Consider the following 17,569-nt stretch of genomic DNA (forward strand, 5'->3'; position numbering starts at 1 on the left):
GAAATTGAAAAACTCTTTCTTAAAATAATTGTACTTATGTTTTTATTATCCGCGATTTCAAAAGATCGAATACGTGTATATGAAGAGTAACATAATATGGGTTAACGTTTACACAATCGTATTATTCCAATATTTGAGCTACTTTTAAATATTTGATCTAAAATCGATTTATCTTAGTTTTATACAATTTTGGCCAAACGTTTCGTGATTACAGAACATCATCAATTAATGTTGTTAACAATTTACCAACCCAATATTTCATGGTATTCAAAATAGATTTACTGTATTTTTTAATGTATTGTTTATGCACTCTAAAAATAAGTCGCTTATTAAAAATATAAATACCATATGCTTATCCTATTGATATCAATCTGTATATGCATAGGTTCGATTCAAATCTATTGCAACCTTCGTTTCGACGAGTTCGTCTCAGAGACACTCCACAATTTCAACAGGAAGAGGTGTTGTAGGTACTTAAATTAACATGATTTCACTTAGGGTGTTAGTCGCGTTGATGGTGTATCGAATGAGCATAATCGTTAGTAAAATTTGGAGCGAGTGAAATAGACATTTACAAAAGTTTAGGACCGTCGCTGGGTTGTAAAGGGCCCCTAAATAATAATTTACAATTGGTTGAGCTGACATGGCTACACTGAGCGAACATACAAATAGGGACAAATACAAGTCGAATGCAAGAAAAATGCTACACAAAAATACATAACATCACGACGTACTCAACTAAAGTTCTAGGAAATATTTAAACTAACGTTCCCAAATGATGTAGGGAGTTTCTTATCCTATGCAGACACTTTAAAATATCATGTCGACTTAAAATCTAGCCAGCCGGTGAAGTGACTGTTCCGGCTGCCTACTTGCGGAATTCCGGACTGGAACTGGGCGACGCCGTCGACACATTGTCGAGGTCGGTGTTCGTATTGTCGAAGCTCTCGTGCTGCGGTTCCGGCTCCGTAGGCGGCAGAGGTTTGTTCAGCAGCACCTTCATGTTCTTTACGTTGCTGGGCTTCTCCTCGTCCTGGTTGATGTTGAGCATGGCGTCGTTCATGCGGTGGTAGTGCGGCTTCTGCGAGGTGCTGGGTCGCGAGTAGTCCAGGTGATCGTACTCATCTAGGGCGGGAAATTCGAACAATTAGACCACTGACACTTTAAAGGATCCCTCTAAACACTGGACATGAGTGAAATCGAACAGGGCACTACACGGAAAGGTTCTTGAGCACTTGCTTACCCTCGGGAAACAAAATCTTGCTATAAATTTTCACTGATTTATGCCGAAATGTGTGCAAATGTGGAGTACATAGTTAGTTGCGAAATTTCTTAGCCGGATTATTGTACAATCTAAAGACATACCGGGGTCCTTGTAGCCCTCCTTGTGTTTGATCTCATCGTAGACATGCTCCTCCTTCAGGGAATCGTTGTAAACAATGGGATTTGTGGAGTCTGCATTCAAGTTCTTGGTCAGCAAGTCATGGTTGTAGTTGATCGAGTAGCTGCCTACTGGAGGTACAACGAAATAGTAAAATCTGTATCTTAAAGGCATTAGCTGTAATATATCCCACCTCTGCCACTGGCATTGGAGTCGTCGCCGCCATAGTCCGTGCTCATCGTGCTCCTTTGATCGAAATTGTTCATCTTGGAGCGCATGTTGTTGGGCAGCAGGCGTGTCTCCGGCTGCATTCCGTACACGGGATTATCGAAGTTGTGATTGGGTGGCCAGCTGGTGGGATTCGTATCATGGGTGTAGTGCACGTGGGCGATCTCCGTTTTTAGATTGGATACCCTTCGTCGGTAGTAGAAGAACACCGCAAAGATTATGCAGGCGAACAGGACCATCAGGACGAGGGTAAGAGCCACACTCGCTCGGCTTGCTGCGGGGAAAAGGGATTGCATGAGTAAGATCAAAGATATAAACTCACAACAGTAGCAGTTAAGATCTTATCAAGTAGAGACGTGTAACTAGCGCAATTATACACACGCTTTGCAAATGCTTACACAAAATTATTGTGACAAACAAAGAAGTGCAGTGCAATTTCCAAACACCCATAGCCTACAGTAACAATAAAAACTCGGCGGTCGCCTGAAGCGCATCGAAACGCTTCCACCAGACAAAAACAAACTATTCGCAAGGAATGCAAGCTCACTGAACGAGCAAAAGCTCAAACTAATCTCCCGTAAGGACAACCAATCTTTCAAATCTCAACAATATACACCTCAACCTCAACAATCCAACAATCAATAACAATGAGTCAAATATACGACATATCCTACAAACCAAAATTAAACATTTTTAATACATTGGTAAAATTAAAAAAAAAAAAAAAAGTGGTTAAATTAAGTACATTAACACGTAGTCAAAGACCTCGTAGCTAGCACTACACCCCTCCTAGGTTTGTATTAGTTTTGTAAAATGTACTAACACCTTAAGTATGGAAATAATAAACTCACAGTCCTCGCTCTGGTCGGCCACTCGTTGAGAGGCGATCAGCTCGTCGCAGTTGTCACCCGTGTAGCCACTCCGGCACACACAACCGTGGGCCGCATGGCACTGGAAGTTGGCCGACGGACAGGCGCAGGTGTTCATGCAGTGCTCGCCGTAGAATCCCTCCGGGCAGACCTCGTCGCAGCGCGTGCCCGACCAGCCCGTCTCGCAGATGCACATGCCGTCGGCCTTGCGGCACACCTTGTGGTGCAGGCAGCGGCACCGCTGGGCGCATCCCTGTCCGTATGTGTCCGTGGGGCAGGACTCGTTGCAGTTGGCGCCCGTCCATCCAGGCAGGCACTGGCACTGGCCACTCACATGGTTGCACTCGCCGCCGTGCTCGCAATTACACTTTAGCTTGCAGCCGGGTCCATAGAGTCCGGCTGGACACGGATGCTCGCAGATGAGTCCCACATAACCAGTGCGGCACAGGATTTCACCCGTGATGTGATCGCAGCTCTTGTTGCCTGAGAAGAAGACACACTTTTAATAATGAATAACCATAGATGTTATGGTACACTTACCATGCAGGATCTCCGGGCAGCGCTCCTTGCACTCCATGCCATAGAATCCAGGCGGGCAGGGCTCCGCGCAGTCGGCTCCCGTCCATCCTGGCGAGCAGATGCAGTTGCCGGAATCGGGATCGCAGGAGGAGTTGTTCAGGCATCTGCAAACTTTATCACAATTTTCACCATAGTAACCGCTCCGACAGTTGGTCTCGCAATGAACGCCTTGGGTTGTTCGATTGGTCGTTGGGCATCAGACAAGTACAAACAAAAACCAGAAACACACAGGTGCAAAACCAGAAAGGCAATTAAATTAAAGAAATGAAACGAGGCCATGCAAAGTATATGCAATTAAAATGAAAGAAATGAGATGTGTGCAGAGCAGTAATGTAAGTTGGTACTGATAATCGGGTTAGAGGTAGGATGTCCCAGCTCCTATTTGAGCTAAATAGGAACACTTCTCACACTTTTAGGATACTTGAATTTAAAAACTACTCCTAATAATCAAATCAATTGAATGCACTTTTTAATAATTATAAACAAATCATGCAGGATAAAGTACTTTTAAGTTACTACTCAAAATACCAAAAAAGAGATACTTTGCTAGTATAAAACTTAAAGATCTGGTAGCTTTTGGTTTTTTCTTTGATTTATGCATTGTAATCATAAAGATCTATGTTTTCCTATACCAAAAATGTAGTTATCAAGTGATTTCCTAGTTTCCCTTGAAAACTATGACTATGATCTGCAGCATGATTTTCCCAATGATCTATGGAGTTGATGAGATAAAGTGAATGAGGTATTTAGAAACCCGCTAGTACCTCCCCAGTCCTGTTTGCACACACACCGTCCGTTGGTGGCGTCGCAGGCCAGGCTGTTGTTGAAGTCGCACTGGCACTTCTGGGCGCAGTCGTGTCCGAATCTGCCGGGGTCGCACTTCCGCTCGCACTGTTCGCCCATCCAGCCGGCGGCACAGGTGCAGGTTCCGTTCTGCGGATTGCAGGCGGCGTTGTTCTGGCAATCGCACACCTTGGCGCAGTCCTGTCCAAAGTGGTTGAGGTCACAGGGACGATCGCACTTGATGTTCTTCCAGCCGGCGGTGCAGCGGCACTGTCCCGTCTCCGGCTCGCACTTGGCTCCATTCTGGCAGTCGCAGCGCAGGGCGCAATCCTGGCCATAAAAGCCGGGCGGACAGCTCTCCTCGCAGGTGGGTCCCCGCCAGCCCGGCGCACACAGGCAGGTTCCGTTGACCGGCGAGCACTTGGCTCCGTTCTTGCAGTTGCAGGTCAGCTCGCAGTTGGGTCCGTAGCGCAGGAAGGTGCACGGCCTGGTGCACTGGGCACTGCTCCATCCGATGCTGCAGTGGCACTTGCCCGTGTCCGGGTGGCACAGCTCGGTGTGTTCCATGTCGCACTCGCAGGTGCGGTTGCAGTCTAGCCCGTACTTGTCCGCCTCGCATATCCTCTCCTCGCACTTGGCGCCCTTCCAGCCGGGATTGCAGATGCACGTTCCATTGGCCCGATCGCAGGTGGCATCGTTCTCGCAGTCGCAGGTCATGCTGCAGTTGAACCCGTACGTGTTCAGCGGACACTCGTCGAAGCAGCGCTCCCCCAGATAGCCAGGCGGACACTCGCACTTTCCGGTGATGTGGTGGCATGGGGCTCCCTTGTAGCACTCGCAGCTCTCCTGGCATCCGGCTCCGTAGCTGCCCACCGGGCACTTGTTGGCGCACACATTGCCCGTCCAGCCGGGATTGCACATGCAGGCCCCGCTCTCCGGCTGGCACTTTCCGTCGTTCTGGCAGGGGCAGTCCTGCTGGCACTGGGCGCCATGTTTCCCGTCCGGACAGCGCATGTCGCATCTAGTTGGAGCGGAGGATTAGTAGAGGGTCTTGGGAGGAGCAAAATTACCCGTAGAATGCCAAGAATCGCGAGAGTATTTTTTAGCCCTTTTACAAATCATTTTTAGGTGTATAAAAGTATGCAACAAGATATTTAAAACTAAGAAATGCAATTAAAGCATGCAGAAAGACGACTAATCTCTGCTCACTGCATACTTTTAGACACCCATAAATAAGTCTTAAAAGATATTTAAAGACCTTAGCGATTAATGCGGAATTCTACGTATAATTTTGCCTGATCCTCGGCCAAAAATATCATGACAACTCCTCGCGTTCCGTCCACTTACAGGGGACCTGTGAATCCGGGCGCACACTGGCACTCGCCGGACACGTGATGGCACTTTCCGCCGTTCTCGCAACGGCACTTCTCCGAGCAGTTGGCCCCGAAGAAGCCATCCGGACAGATGTCCGCACAGCGGGCTCCGGCATAGCCCTTGGCGCACTCGCAGTCGCCGGAGAAGGGTTCGCAGACCGCGTTGTTCAGGCAGTCGCACTGCATCGAGCAGTTCCGGCCATACCAGCCGGGTGGGCAATCTACCGAAGAGTGGACACAAACTTGGTTAGCAGCGGTTGGGGTTTACGGGTGCGACAGTAAGTTGCTGCTTTCTTGCTATTTTGCTTTTTTGCCTTTTGCCTGGAAGCCACGACAATCCCGGAAGCTTCCGGGTCTTGCCGCTTTGGTGGGGGTAGTTAGTGGCCAAAAGCCTGCTTGCACCTGGATAATTGAGCCGGAGTGGCCTGCGTGGGTGTGTGAGAGAGTGGGGTGTAGAGTGTGGGTGGTCGGGGTTAGATTTGGGGTCAAGATGGCAACTCAAAAAGGACAAACCAACAAGCTATAGAGCAACATATAGGGGGAAAGCAAAGTACAACTACGGAGTTTCTAAGTGCAGATCTTCGGTAGTCCAAAGATGGAATGCCCTTGCAAAAGCTATTGCTTTACTGAATGGTTCTTCAAGAAGTTTAGCTATTTTCAAAACTAAATTCTTTACTTCCTAATTTGCTATATACTTTGCAACAAATAAAAGATTTTCATTGTTTCTAATATAGCATTATAATATTCTCGGACACCTTAAAAAAAATTATATATTTAATATGTTATGTGTTGTTGTATTTCATTTACATTTTCTACACTCCTTGCATTCCAGTGCGACTTAAAGTTCCACTATTATTATTTCCTATATTTAGAGCTATGATAACATTGAATTTTGGTGGGTAATAATAATCCCCGAAAAGGTTATAGGACCGATTGTCTTTGTTTCACAAAGTAGGAGTGCCTATTCGATGGCCCGGCCAGATATACGTGCTCTCGAAACTCGTCCAGGGTAAATTCGTTGGGTTCGTAAATAAATGGTTCCTTGTTGAGTACCGAAGATGAACTCGCCTTCCTCACCATCTCTTCAGGTGGAGTTGCAATCGTGGTCGCCTTTGTGGTGATGCCGAGCACCTTCCAAATGTCGTACTCCGACTCCTCCACCACCAGTGTCTGTGGCCTTAAACTGAGGACACTGGGCATTGGTGGCGGATAGTGTCGGATGCACTCCTTCCTCCTCGCCATGTCGTCCTCGATCCTTTGCACCATCGGATGCTTCAGCGTCTTCGCGTACTCCAGCACATCGGTCATGCTGGGGAAACGCTCAGTATCCGAAATGAAGGTGTATTCACTGAAGGAGGCGTTCCGCCTAACTATTATATCGGCATCCAGCTCTTCGTCCTCATCCAAATCGCAGTCACGGCAATCGAAATGGATTATATTCTTGTTGGCGCTTAGGGCACAGATCAATCTGGTGCCCAGCTTGTAGCCCAAGGGAATGGCCACCATTGTGAGCCGGCGAAGCGGATCATGATGACGCACCAGCTCACTGATTTCGTCCACAAAGGTGCGAGGACTGGCGTCGATCCCCGACAGATTTAGCTCCTCCACGTGCTCGGTGCCCTTGATGCGATTACACAGGATGGCCAGCGAATCGCCGCTCATCTTGTTGTGGGCCAATCCCAGATACTCCAGCCTGGTTACGCTTGGTCGCTGCAGTGCCTCGCCAATGGCTGCCATGGCGCGCGAGTCCAAACGATTGTATTCCAGCTCGAGGGACTTCAGCATGTGGGGCCGCTCCAGCAGGATTCCCAGTTCGGGGCCGCAATCGTCGGTCATCTGATTGTAGCCAAAGTCCACCACCTCCAACTGGGGCAGCAATCGCAGAGCTCGGCACAGAGTATACAGCTTAAAGTTATTTAATCGGCTGTTGCGTAGCCGGAAAATTTGGAGCTGCGTCAGAGCTGCTAATCCACGGGCCAGGCGAACCATGTCCTTAATCGAGAATAGCGCGTGCCGCTGGTGGTAGTCCCTGCCCACAGCTGGGCCCAGGAACTCCAGGTTCAGTGAGACCAGGTTGACAAAGTGGCGCACGAAGCTGAGATCGATGTGGGTGCAGTCATCCTCCGAAAAATTTATTTGCTGCAGATGCCGCAGATAGCGCTGCTTGTTGCGCATGTCCATCACCTTGTCCTCACCGTCATTCGGTTCTGGCTCCACTCGGATGTCGAAGGTGCCTTCGATGCGCTGTTTTCGCTTCCTCTTCTTGCGCGGTTCAGGTTCCTTGGACTTCCGTGCCTCAGAGCGTCGACGCCGCCGCTCCTCGTGCTCCGCCTCCTTGGCGGCCTTCAGATCTCTCAGCCGCTGGCGGGCGGCATTCCTTTCCTGCCGACGCTTTCGCCGCTCACCGCCGGAGGCTTCTTCGTCGTCCGAGAAGTCGACCATAAACTTTGTGTTGAAGCCAATGACCTTTGATTGCACCGAGGGAGAGTGCGAGCCACGCTCCTCCTCCTCGCCCTCCTCCTCGACACCATCTTGCGGGGTCATAGGCTCATCGCTGGATATTTGAATCCCAACGGACTCCTCGGAGGTGATGTCTGGTTCCGAGTCGTCCTCCTCGTGTCCCACCTTCCGGAAGGCATACTCCGTCAGCGACTGCAGATGGCGAATGTCCATGGAGCGCACGTGATCCTGAATCAGCTCGGCCAGCTGGGACATCTCCTGCTCTGGCCAGAGGGCGGCAGGGCAGGCCTCGACCAGCTCCACGTACTTAAGGCTCAATCCCTTGCCGCGCCAATCGTAATCGTTTAAGCCCTTCATCACAAGACAAGTGTCCGAACACTTGGCCAGCACCACGCGCCTCCAGTAGCTCACATCCTCCACGTAGTAGCACTCACGCAGGGGCAGTTCTACGTCCAGCGAATCGTAGTGGATGCGCATCTTCAGCGGGTCCTTGCGCACAGCAGCGGGCACGTGAGCATTGCCACACTTCGCCAGCTGCCGAACGCATAGATCCGACAAAGTGGGCACTTGGCCGGAGCCATTCAGTGCCTCGGCGAAGGTATCCCGGTTGTGCTCGGAAACGAGTTGACGATGGGCAGTCAGGGGAGTCTTGTAGAGCTCATACACGGCTAGTAAGGCCGGGTCATTTGGTACGCTCAATCTGTTGGTGTTCCCACGCGGCAGGTAATCAAAATCATCCTCATCCATTCTGTGTTCGTCGTTGTGTTTAGTAGTGTTATTTTTATGGTATTTTATATTTTTCTTCTTTTTTGTTCAGAGTTTTTATTTGACTTTTAAAGTATTGTCATGTTGGGGAGTTTAGTTTCTTTGAGAAAACCTATCTACTTATACTCCTGCATTAACTGCTTAAAGCTACTATCATTTCATTTCTTTGTTACTATCAACTCTTTGTTTATAAATCATTTTGCGTACTTTCCGAATTGAATACTGCTTAAGATGAATCACATAAAAAGACATAAAATATTCGAAACTAAACAATCGAAACTACAGAGACAATTTCTAATCTTTGCAAGGGCATTTGAGACGACAAAGCTTATCAGCGGGGCTCGGCTCATCACAGACAGTCCTGGGCAAATAAAAATAAAAATATTAAAGCTACAACATTTCAGACTGCAGGATGAGCCGCGCCCAGGGAACACCCAAGGCAGTTCATTGCTTAAATTCCGTTAAGAACACACAACATTTAGGGACAAAGTACAATTAGGTTAAGGGGTCAACGAACTTATATCACAGGCGGGTCCTCCATAACCATGGTCGCACTTGCACTTCTCCGGGGAGATGCATCTGCCATGCTGGCAGGGTTCCGAGCAATGCGGCACACACTCTCCAGCGCTGGCAATGTAGCCATCTGAAGGGAAAACAACGTATTAGATCTTAAAAGATATGTTAGGACAGAGATCAGTCCAACTCACCGCAACAATCCCTTACAACACGGGTCTTCATAATCGTCTGGGTCTTGTTTACCACTCGGTGCTTGATGCGATAGGTGGAGCACCTTGGCGGAAATGTGACGCACCAGGTGGAGCCGCGTTCTTGATAGGATTGCAGCTCTGTGTAGACCACTTCCACGGGATACCTAGGGGTACATAAGTTACTCCTTAAACATCGTTCATTTGCTGGGTTTAACCAAGGCCAAGCTTACGTTTCTCTCCTTTTACAGATATTAGGTCCATCCAGATCTTTAAGATCCGCCTGGGCCAGAGCCAGCTGGACCAGGCAGGCGATTAGAATCAATCGGAACATGATGATGGCAGTGTTTTGCAGGTTCCAGATCCTCCAGTGGGTTTCTCTCGCTGATGCAGCTTCACTGGCGCATCACATTGAACTGATAATCACAGTCGGCTTGCACTAAAGGATGACTCAGGCTGCGATTGAACCGGAGCCAACTAGCTGCAAGAACAAAGGGAGAATGAAATGCATTAGTCAGGTTGTTGTTCAGGGAATCACTCATTTTAAAGCATATAGAGGTTTTCCAAAATACGGCATTACACAGCTATCCTCTATTATTTGTTATCTCTAAGCCCCATCCAAGTGGGATCTGATTCGGTGAGATGAAACCCATATTCGGTTCGACAGCTCCCGACCAAGTTAGTCCCCAGTCTGAAAGTAGATAATTTCGAACACAGCCGGAAATTGAAAGCTGCTCAATAAGTAACTGGGAAACGAAATCCCCGCGGGGTCAAAACAACTAAATTTCAACCAGAACCCAAGAGCAAGAAGCAGGAGAGGATGCACAAGCAGCGCTTGCCCTTCAACAGCGGCCCGGGAGGATTCGGAGCCAGTGCCTTCAACTTCAATGCCCCGCAGTTCGGTGATGGAGGTGGCTTTGGACCCGGATCACCCGTGCCCGAGGGCCTCAACGGGATGCCGTTCCTGGGCAAGTCGCCCACCAAGCCGCTGATGCGCTCCATTAGCCGTCAGCGTTCGCTGGTCGAGGGAGCAGGCCTGGAGACCATGCCTCCACCGCTGCCCGCCATGGCCCAGCGCATCCTGAGCGGCGGAGTCAAGCGTGGCACACCGCGACTGGGCGTGCCTCCCATCTCCAACTACTACGGCGCCTTTGAGGGAGATCTCTCGGTGCCCTCCATGCTGGAGGAGACCACGCCGCCATCGGACTTTCTGAACCAGACCCAGAGTCTGGGGAACGGGCCACCACGTCCGGCCATCACGGATACCGATTCCGAGAGCGATCTGTGCAGCCAGAAGGCGGGCAAGTCGTCCGTGCCCCTGGACTCCCGCTGGTGCCGTGCCTTCGGATGCGTGATGGACCGTCTGCCGGAGGAGCGGCGCCAGCGCCTGGAGAAGACCCTCCACCGCTGTGGACAGACGGCCATTGCTAAGCACCTGCTGGTGCTGCTGCAACTGCTGACCCTGTTGGTGGCTGTGGGCTTCCGCCAGGTGCAGCGCATCGGTTGGTTCTGCGGTGGCGTTCGCTTCCGTGTGGGACGCGCCAAATTCCAGTTGCGCAGCTCCCTGCGCCAGATGCTGTGGCGCCTGGCCAATGCCAAGGGCAACGACACATTGCTCTTCCTCATCGTGGTCCTAGTGACGCCCTGGCTGTTCCTCCTCAGCCTGGTGGGCTTTGCCATATCCTTTGTCTTCTCTTTGAGAACGGGCTTGGTCGAGGGCGTGCGTCAGCTGCGCCGACGTGTATTTTAGGAGGGAGCTTCCTCCCTCCATCTCAAACATCACACTTCACATTAAAACACTAGAGCAGCGCATTCCACAAAATAATACAAGACACACCAACAGAAACCACCTGAACATCTACTATATTTTGTGTTGCAGCAACGAAATAGAGGTCATAAAACGTATCTGTGTTTTTTAAGGATCTAAGATGGGTTAAAATATATTGCAATATATCATATAATGAAAAATGATCGGAATAAGAGTAAAAGTTCAAAAATATATATATATCATTGATGATATTTTTAGATCCTATCTGTTTAATGGTTTTTCAGGATTTACATGGGCTATGTTAAAAAAATCATTAGAACATTAAACAGCCACTTTTAAAGGAATAAAAAAGAATCATCGATGATACTTTAAAATAGTATCTGCTGTATGTCCATTATATGTCCAGCATTCCCGATTTATTTATTTATTTTCATTACCAAATACTGCAATCTGTGAAAAGGTGTTCTATACCTGCCTTTCTGCTTATTCGAGATCTGATCGATAATTCGCAAATATATATTATTTTGTTTACAAATAAATCTCTTGCTCTGACCACCAGCCCATCTCTCATTAATCCCATTTGTTGTATATTATGGTTGCAATTTATTTTGCATGATAAATATGGATGTACACAGATCGAAACGAAAACATTTCCGCTGCTCATGGAGCGAAACCAAAACCAGAGATTGTGGGCCTTTGTTGACGACCATGCTCGTTGCAATTTCACTTTCAATTGCATCCCGCCAGCAAAGAGCCCCATTTTCACAGCATTATAGTATATTTTATGATTCACTGAGTGGCTACTGCCTGCCATAATTGGTTTCCCCAGCATACACAAGACTTTTCCCAAGGGAAACGCCTCCAGTTTCGATTCAGTGCCCCAGGGACACAAATAACGATTAAAATATATAGAGGCTACCTTTGCGACTCTTATGCTTCTCAATTTCAATAAAACTTGCTGGTAATGGATATTGGGAACTTGAAACAAAAAATGTGTCAAGTCTACGTGTGAACTGGGCCAAGTGTGGTCCGAACCCGGTTTACAATTACCAATGACCCATCGAGAATGGATTGCATAAATCGGTATCCGTAAAACTACCCAGGCCGAACCACTTACAATTGTTGCCCAGGAAATGAAGATACACTTTTAATATTAAATATATTAATATTAGCAGACAAAAGAGAGCTGTTTCTTCGAGCAGTTGCTTATTAAAACTGGCATGAAGCATGGGACAAATATGTCTGTTCAGTTGGAAAATACCTACAATTAGAGCGGCGAATGTCGTGATCCACAATCTGTATTTATATAGCAAAGGTAATTGCCAGTTATTTTTCTATCCAGCGTGAAATCTGATTCATGGCAGGTGCTGCCCCTAACTCATCACTACTCCGATTTTGAATTAGCCTAGGAATTCCAAAACCTAGTAGGGCCTGGAAAACCCCGGTGAAAATTCAAACACAGCGAAAAAATCCTAGCCAATTTAACACAATTCTTGAAGATATTACAGGAAAATTAAGAAAATAAGTACTTATCATTTCAACGATAATTATTATCTTTTTCAATATCACTCATAGACTACACTGACAGAGTACAATGCAGACTGAGATACCCACTGGCAACCCCTCGACTTTGCTCAGATTACTAAAGATAAGAACGGTGCGATAAGAACTACTCAGACCCTTCTGCTCTATCCCAACAGCCGTGCGGTTCAATGATATTTGTACATTTTAATGTGACTAATTCGGTCTCCCTACAAACAAGCTAAACCACAGAACGGAAGATGCGTAATCCGGTCAGGGACACAGACTAATAGAATAATACGAAATCATCATGTAAATAAATAAAATCGCTGTAGATATGGTAGCAAAAATGTGCGAAATAAACACAGGCTTTATTTGGATTTGATTGGGAAAATTAGAAAGACAGAAGTAAGCAAATTTTGCTTTAATTTATATAAATCAAATGTTGAAACTAATAATAACAATATAGTTATGAAAACAAAGTAAATCTCTGACCCAAGTGATACATATAAAAGAAACATGAAACTATGGACCCCATTAGAGAATTACATATGCTAACCCATCACCATTAGTTTTCATTTTGCCACTTAAGGAGCAAATAAACTTGCATTCTCCCTTCCGCATAAATCATATTAAAATGCGAAAAGCTCTCTTATTATGTGAGTTTCTGCGAGAAAACGAGTTTACACTTGCAATTCACTTATTTGTTTACATGGCTGATTGCTGTTTTAATGAGCTAAATGAAAATGTCGTGGATGAGTCACTTTAACTTAAACAAAGCTAGACTATAGTCTATAAACTATGTGATCTGTTGGCTGTATAATAGGCGAGTGTGCGAGATTTTTCAATGGAAAACGTGGCCGGCACAGTTCATTTTATCGAGTATTGATTCCATTCACCATTCATAAGTTTTGTGTGAGCAGCATCTGGTTTGCCTGAATCACTTGGGGTTCATTCACAAAAGTTCGGTTATTAATCAGAGGTCCCTAAAATCAGAGGTTTGAGTTTCCGCCTTTCCCAACAGATGGGTAATTGTGGTACCCCTTGTGTTTGCTTAAGTACATAAGTTGTCCTTATCTTCGGAGAGCGTTGCACAAACATCAACAAACCAGAGATAACGATGGTAGTTTTTAATCGTAGTCTAAGGGCAATCAAAATGTATCTAGAGTTGCAAACTGTTAGCACCTGTATTAGGAGCTTGGCAAATAAGTTGAAATCCATTTCCGCTGACCGCCTGTCTACGTGTCTCTGTGCCTTTTAAGTGCTCGACACATATAGGTACACTTCTTTATGACTAATCACATGAGTTTTGATGAAGGAAAGTGAAGGAAATTTCATTCAAGTGGATCGTGCAAAAGCAAAAGCTGTGGAATACATTTTTAGACTAAGGAAAAAGCTTTGTTAAGTCTAAGAGAATCGTCTCTGTTCCATCTTTCGAGAGATCTCAATTGGAATGCCATTTCATGAAGAACTTTTGACTTAAAAGCATTGCCTAATTTTACAAGAACTTAGGATTGTGGTTCGGAGCCAAAAATAAGTACTCTTTATCTTTACTCACAATTGCTAAGTACATTTGGAAAACATCTGGATTTGGCGTATATATTCCTACAATCTTCTGTGGGGGAGGAAGGCGAGCCAGATATTTCACCCCATACTGCGCACTTGATAAATACTAAACAAAGATTGTCGCTTCTCGCTCCATATAAACAGCCTTAACTCGAGCCGCACTTTGGATAGCGAAATCAAAGTCGAATTTACTGAAACATCTCCAATAACCGCAACGCATATGTTTTCCATACAGTTGGCAATTTAACGCCTTGCCGATAAAACACATTTGGAATAAACAATTGAAAAAATAATAAACGTTTTGAATGGCAAGAAATTTGTTTGCTATGAAAACCAAATGTTCTGGCATTGAAACGTGAGCCGCGGCAATTATTGAGGAAATTGTGCTGTGTTACTTTTTTCTAGGGTCCTTAGGTACTCAAGACGTTATAAACACGGGTACAATGTATTGATAAGACGATTAAACCGCTCACTGAACAGCTTAATGAAAATATAGGGCTGTAATAACACATAAGTTGAGAATTATAAAAGTGATTATTTCAAGAGGGCATTCAGCTTTTACTATGACAAATATGACAAACAAGTACATAAGCGAATAAATTTGTAGCCACGTCATCCGCAGAGACAGTAATTTTAGCTGTTTAGCCGTCTTCGTATTCGTTTCACAGGTAAATCCGCACTCAGCACCTCTACTTGTATTGGCCAATTAGCAGGTGAAGCTCTTATTTCTAACCCGAAATCGCATAAAGCCAAAAGCTTCCTAGAAAAATTCAAACAATACACAGGGGCATTTCAACTGGAAATCAAGAGAACATTTGTGTATTGTTCTAGAAAGGCACCCACACCTTGCAATGCAGACAGACAACCAAGAATTTTGCATAATCATCATCAAGAACTGCACTGCACTTGCAACAATACGGAGAAAGCAAAAAAAAATGTTGGATAATGCAACCTAAGAGACATGAGAAAAGAACATAGGGACCAGAAAACTGCTATAATCATAATGGAAGGAAAAATAAAAACCTGGCTGATGGGTTTTTCTTTAACAAACTGTCACAAGACCAGGAATCACACAAGGTTTTTATCCCAGCCACTCCCTGGCACTCCACCCTTCACTATCAATAAGGCTGAGTAATTACGGCGACACAAAGTCAGGCTTTATAAAGGAATCTGAATGGTATGATATGGGGTTGAGCAGAGCGCTCCCCACTTCATTTTGCAATGGCTCGTGGGGAGTTTTTGCTGTGCATTGCACTTTCAAGCTCAAGTCCTAAACAGGCGTCATCGTTCATCAAATCACGTATGATAATAATGATCAAGTTCCATTGTCAGTGTCAGAGTTATAAAGCTGGAAATCGCTGGGTTAAGGAAAATGTGTGAAGAGAAAAAATGCTGTATATGGACAAAGCACGTAACTGCAATAATTGCTCGTTATTTATTCCTTGATTTGATATAAAACACGTAACTGCAATAACTGCTCGTTATTTATTCTTCGATTTGATATAAATATTTGATATATCAAAGGTGTAGAGGTATTTATAAAAGCAAATAGTACTTATATTAGCAGAAGAAATACTATGGTCATTATTTAAATCAATGTTAAAAACCCAAACTAATGGTTTTTTCTCGGGATTCCCCTTATTTAAAGTGAAGGAAATTGGAAGCCAGCCAGGGACTGATAAACATTTTTATGAGCAGTGCGACACAATAATCTCTACATTGTAGAGTCTATTATATGAGAACTGCTGATATTCTCCAATATATTCACTATAAAATTAATCAACAAATGAGTTAATATAGGGAAAGTTTAATAAAAAAAACCTCTTAGATATTTCTTATATAAATTATGGAAGGAAAGTAAATAAAAACCCTTTAAGCCCGCACTAAAATTGATGAGATTTTAAATCTTTTAAGTTAAGCAGTGCATTTTATGGATATAGGACTGTATCTAATTCTGTATCTCATCAGGGAGCATTGGCAGATGTGTGCGTTAGTTGGGTTTTTTGGTGTGCGTATATGCTGGCTGTGTTTTCATTTGATCTGCCTATGTATGTTGTCGTTGTTGCTGTTGCCCTGACAGCTGGAAGCTTCCGCAGCAATCTGGAAACTGGAATGGAATCTAAAAGATGCGGGTTTTCCACAGGGAGAGGCGAATGCAGGCGGTCGATGAAAGAGAATTTCGCAAAATTAACTGCGATTGCTCTTCATGACAGATATAAAGATACGAGGAAGAAGAAACAGAAGAAGGGGAGCGAGCGAAACCAAAAGCCAAAGAAAGGCCATTAAATTGTGCGAAAGAGAAACCAGAACAGGTTTAACTGTTCTTGGTGTGCGCTCAATAAAAGCGCTAATTGACACGCACACAAGTGCAATGCGGCCATAAACAAACCGTGGGAGAGCGGGGGAGAGAGGAAGAAAGCAGAGAGGGAGAGGCGGACTAAGCTAACTGGAACTTTCGTAAAGTCCAGTTGGAATTGGCACATTTAACTTTTAACACAAGACTTATTTTTAACACAATAACAATGACTAAGTTCCCACAAAAGTGCCACGATTGGTGTGTTAACTACTGAGGAACTCACCTTGCTAAGAAGTACGGAGTAAACTGGTTACGTTCTCACTCAAATCAAACGAAGAATGCACTCGAAATCGAATTCCACTCAATTTCCACGTTTACGAAATGGGATTTCGTGGGATTTGTATTTTTAAATGCTTACAACACCGCGCATATACGGCATTAGATAAATCTGCGTATTGTTTGGGCTTTCTCACCCAACTGGCAGCAAACTCGTTTTCGTTTCGCGACTCTCTTTATTTTGGCACACTCTTTGCAGCTAAGCGGATTTGCCAATTAATGTGTATTTCGAATTCACAACAATTATTTTCGGTGCACTCAACCCGACGACAACAACAAAAACAACCAGGAGGACGCACAACAACGCAGTTCTTTAATGCACTTCAAATATAGTCGTCGTAGCTCAATTGGAGCTCATTTCGCTTTTGCCAGCACCGCGAATTCTATTTACTTTATTTTTTATTTGCCCACGCACACAACCGCACGCAGGAATTTATTTAATTTATTAAAATCCAGCGAAACGAAACCAAGCGCTGCAACCGTTTTCGTGCACTCGCCAGTGTGACCGTTGGCGAAGTGTTCCCAAAATCCCAAGGTGTGACCTGGGAGCACTGTTAGAACAATACTTGTGTGAACAGTCACTGTTTTTGGGCAGTAACGTTTTATTCAAAAAACGATTACAACGATGTCTTTTAAATAATTAATAATTTTTTTTTTAATACCGTTTAAGTATTAAGTTTATAATAGGTCAAAAGGCAAATTAGGCAAACAAATTGGAAACATTAAATTATTTTTAGAATAGTATCGAAACTATGTGGTCCTGATAAAGGACTTTAGTTCAAAAAGAATTTTTTAATTGTTTTCCCTCTTTTTCTTTAAAATACAAAGTCCTATTTTATAATACAGTTGAACCCATTTATACAAATTTAATTATAAAAAAAAAACTACTTTTACCTACAAAAAATTTAATGAACATATTAAATATTAAACTTTAAATTAG

General features: G+C 45.0%; 3 protein-coding genes across 6 annotated transcripts; 1 reads left to right on the forward strand and 2 right to left on the reverse strand.

Moving 5' to 3' along the window:
* Positions 1-15: 15 nt before the first annotated feature.
* Positions 16-17,140, reverse strand: LOC108034940 (protein draper). Of its 4 annotated transcripts, none has more exons than XM_017110215.3 (12): positions 16,577-17,140; positions 9,376-9,623; positions 9,146-9,309; positions 8,956-9,081; positions 5,188-5,434; positions 3,822-4,861; positions 3,019-3,225; positions 2,461-2,961; positions 1,575-1,883; positions 1,366-1,509; positions 1,244-1,276; positions 16-1,125 (listed from the first exon to the last, which is right to left on the reverse strand). In XM_017110215.3, the coding sequence occupies exons 2-12, from the start codon at positions 9,474-9,476 to the stop codon at positions 869-871; spliced, it is 3,129 nt and encodes a 1,042-aa protein (XP_016965704.3). In that variant the 5' UTR covers positions 9,477-9,623; positions 16,577-17,140; the 3' UTR covers positions 16-868. The 4 variants fall into 4 exon arrangements, with proteins under 4 accessions (XP_016965704.3, XP_016965703.1, XP_016965705.1 ...); XM_017110214.3 differs by having other exon boundaries at positions 1,366-1,512; XM_017110216.3 differs by lacking the exon at positions 1,244-1,276 and having other exon boundaries at positions 1,366-1,512.
* LOC108034942 (uncharacterized) lies at positions 5,970-8,949 on the reverse strand. Its single transcript, XM_017110221.3, has one exon. The coding sequence runs from the start codon at positions 8,418-8,420 to the stop codon at positions 6,135-6,137; it is 2,286 nt and encodes a 761-aa protein (XP_016965710.1). The 5' UTR covers positions 8,421-8,949; the 3' UTR covers positions 5,970-6,134.
* On the forward strand, positions 9,787-11,047 carry LOC108034943 (uncharacterized). The gene has a single exon (XM_017110222.3). The coding sequence runs from the start codon at positions 9,963-9,965 to the stop codon at positions 10,890-10,892; it is 930 nt and encodes a 309-aa protein (XP_016965711.1). The 5' UTR covers positions 9,787-9,962; the 3' UTR covers positions 10,893-11,047.
* Positions 17,141-17,569: the final 429 nt, after the last annotated feature.

The sequence above is a fragment of the Drosophila biarmipes genome, chromosome 3L, assembly GCF_025231255.1.
Source record: "Drosophila biarmipes strain raj3 chromosome 3L, RU_DBia_V1.1, whole genome shotgun sequence".
NCBI lineage: Eukaryota > Metazoa > Arthropoda > Insecta > Diptera > Drosophilidae > Drosophila > Drosophila biarmipes.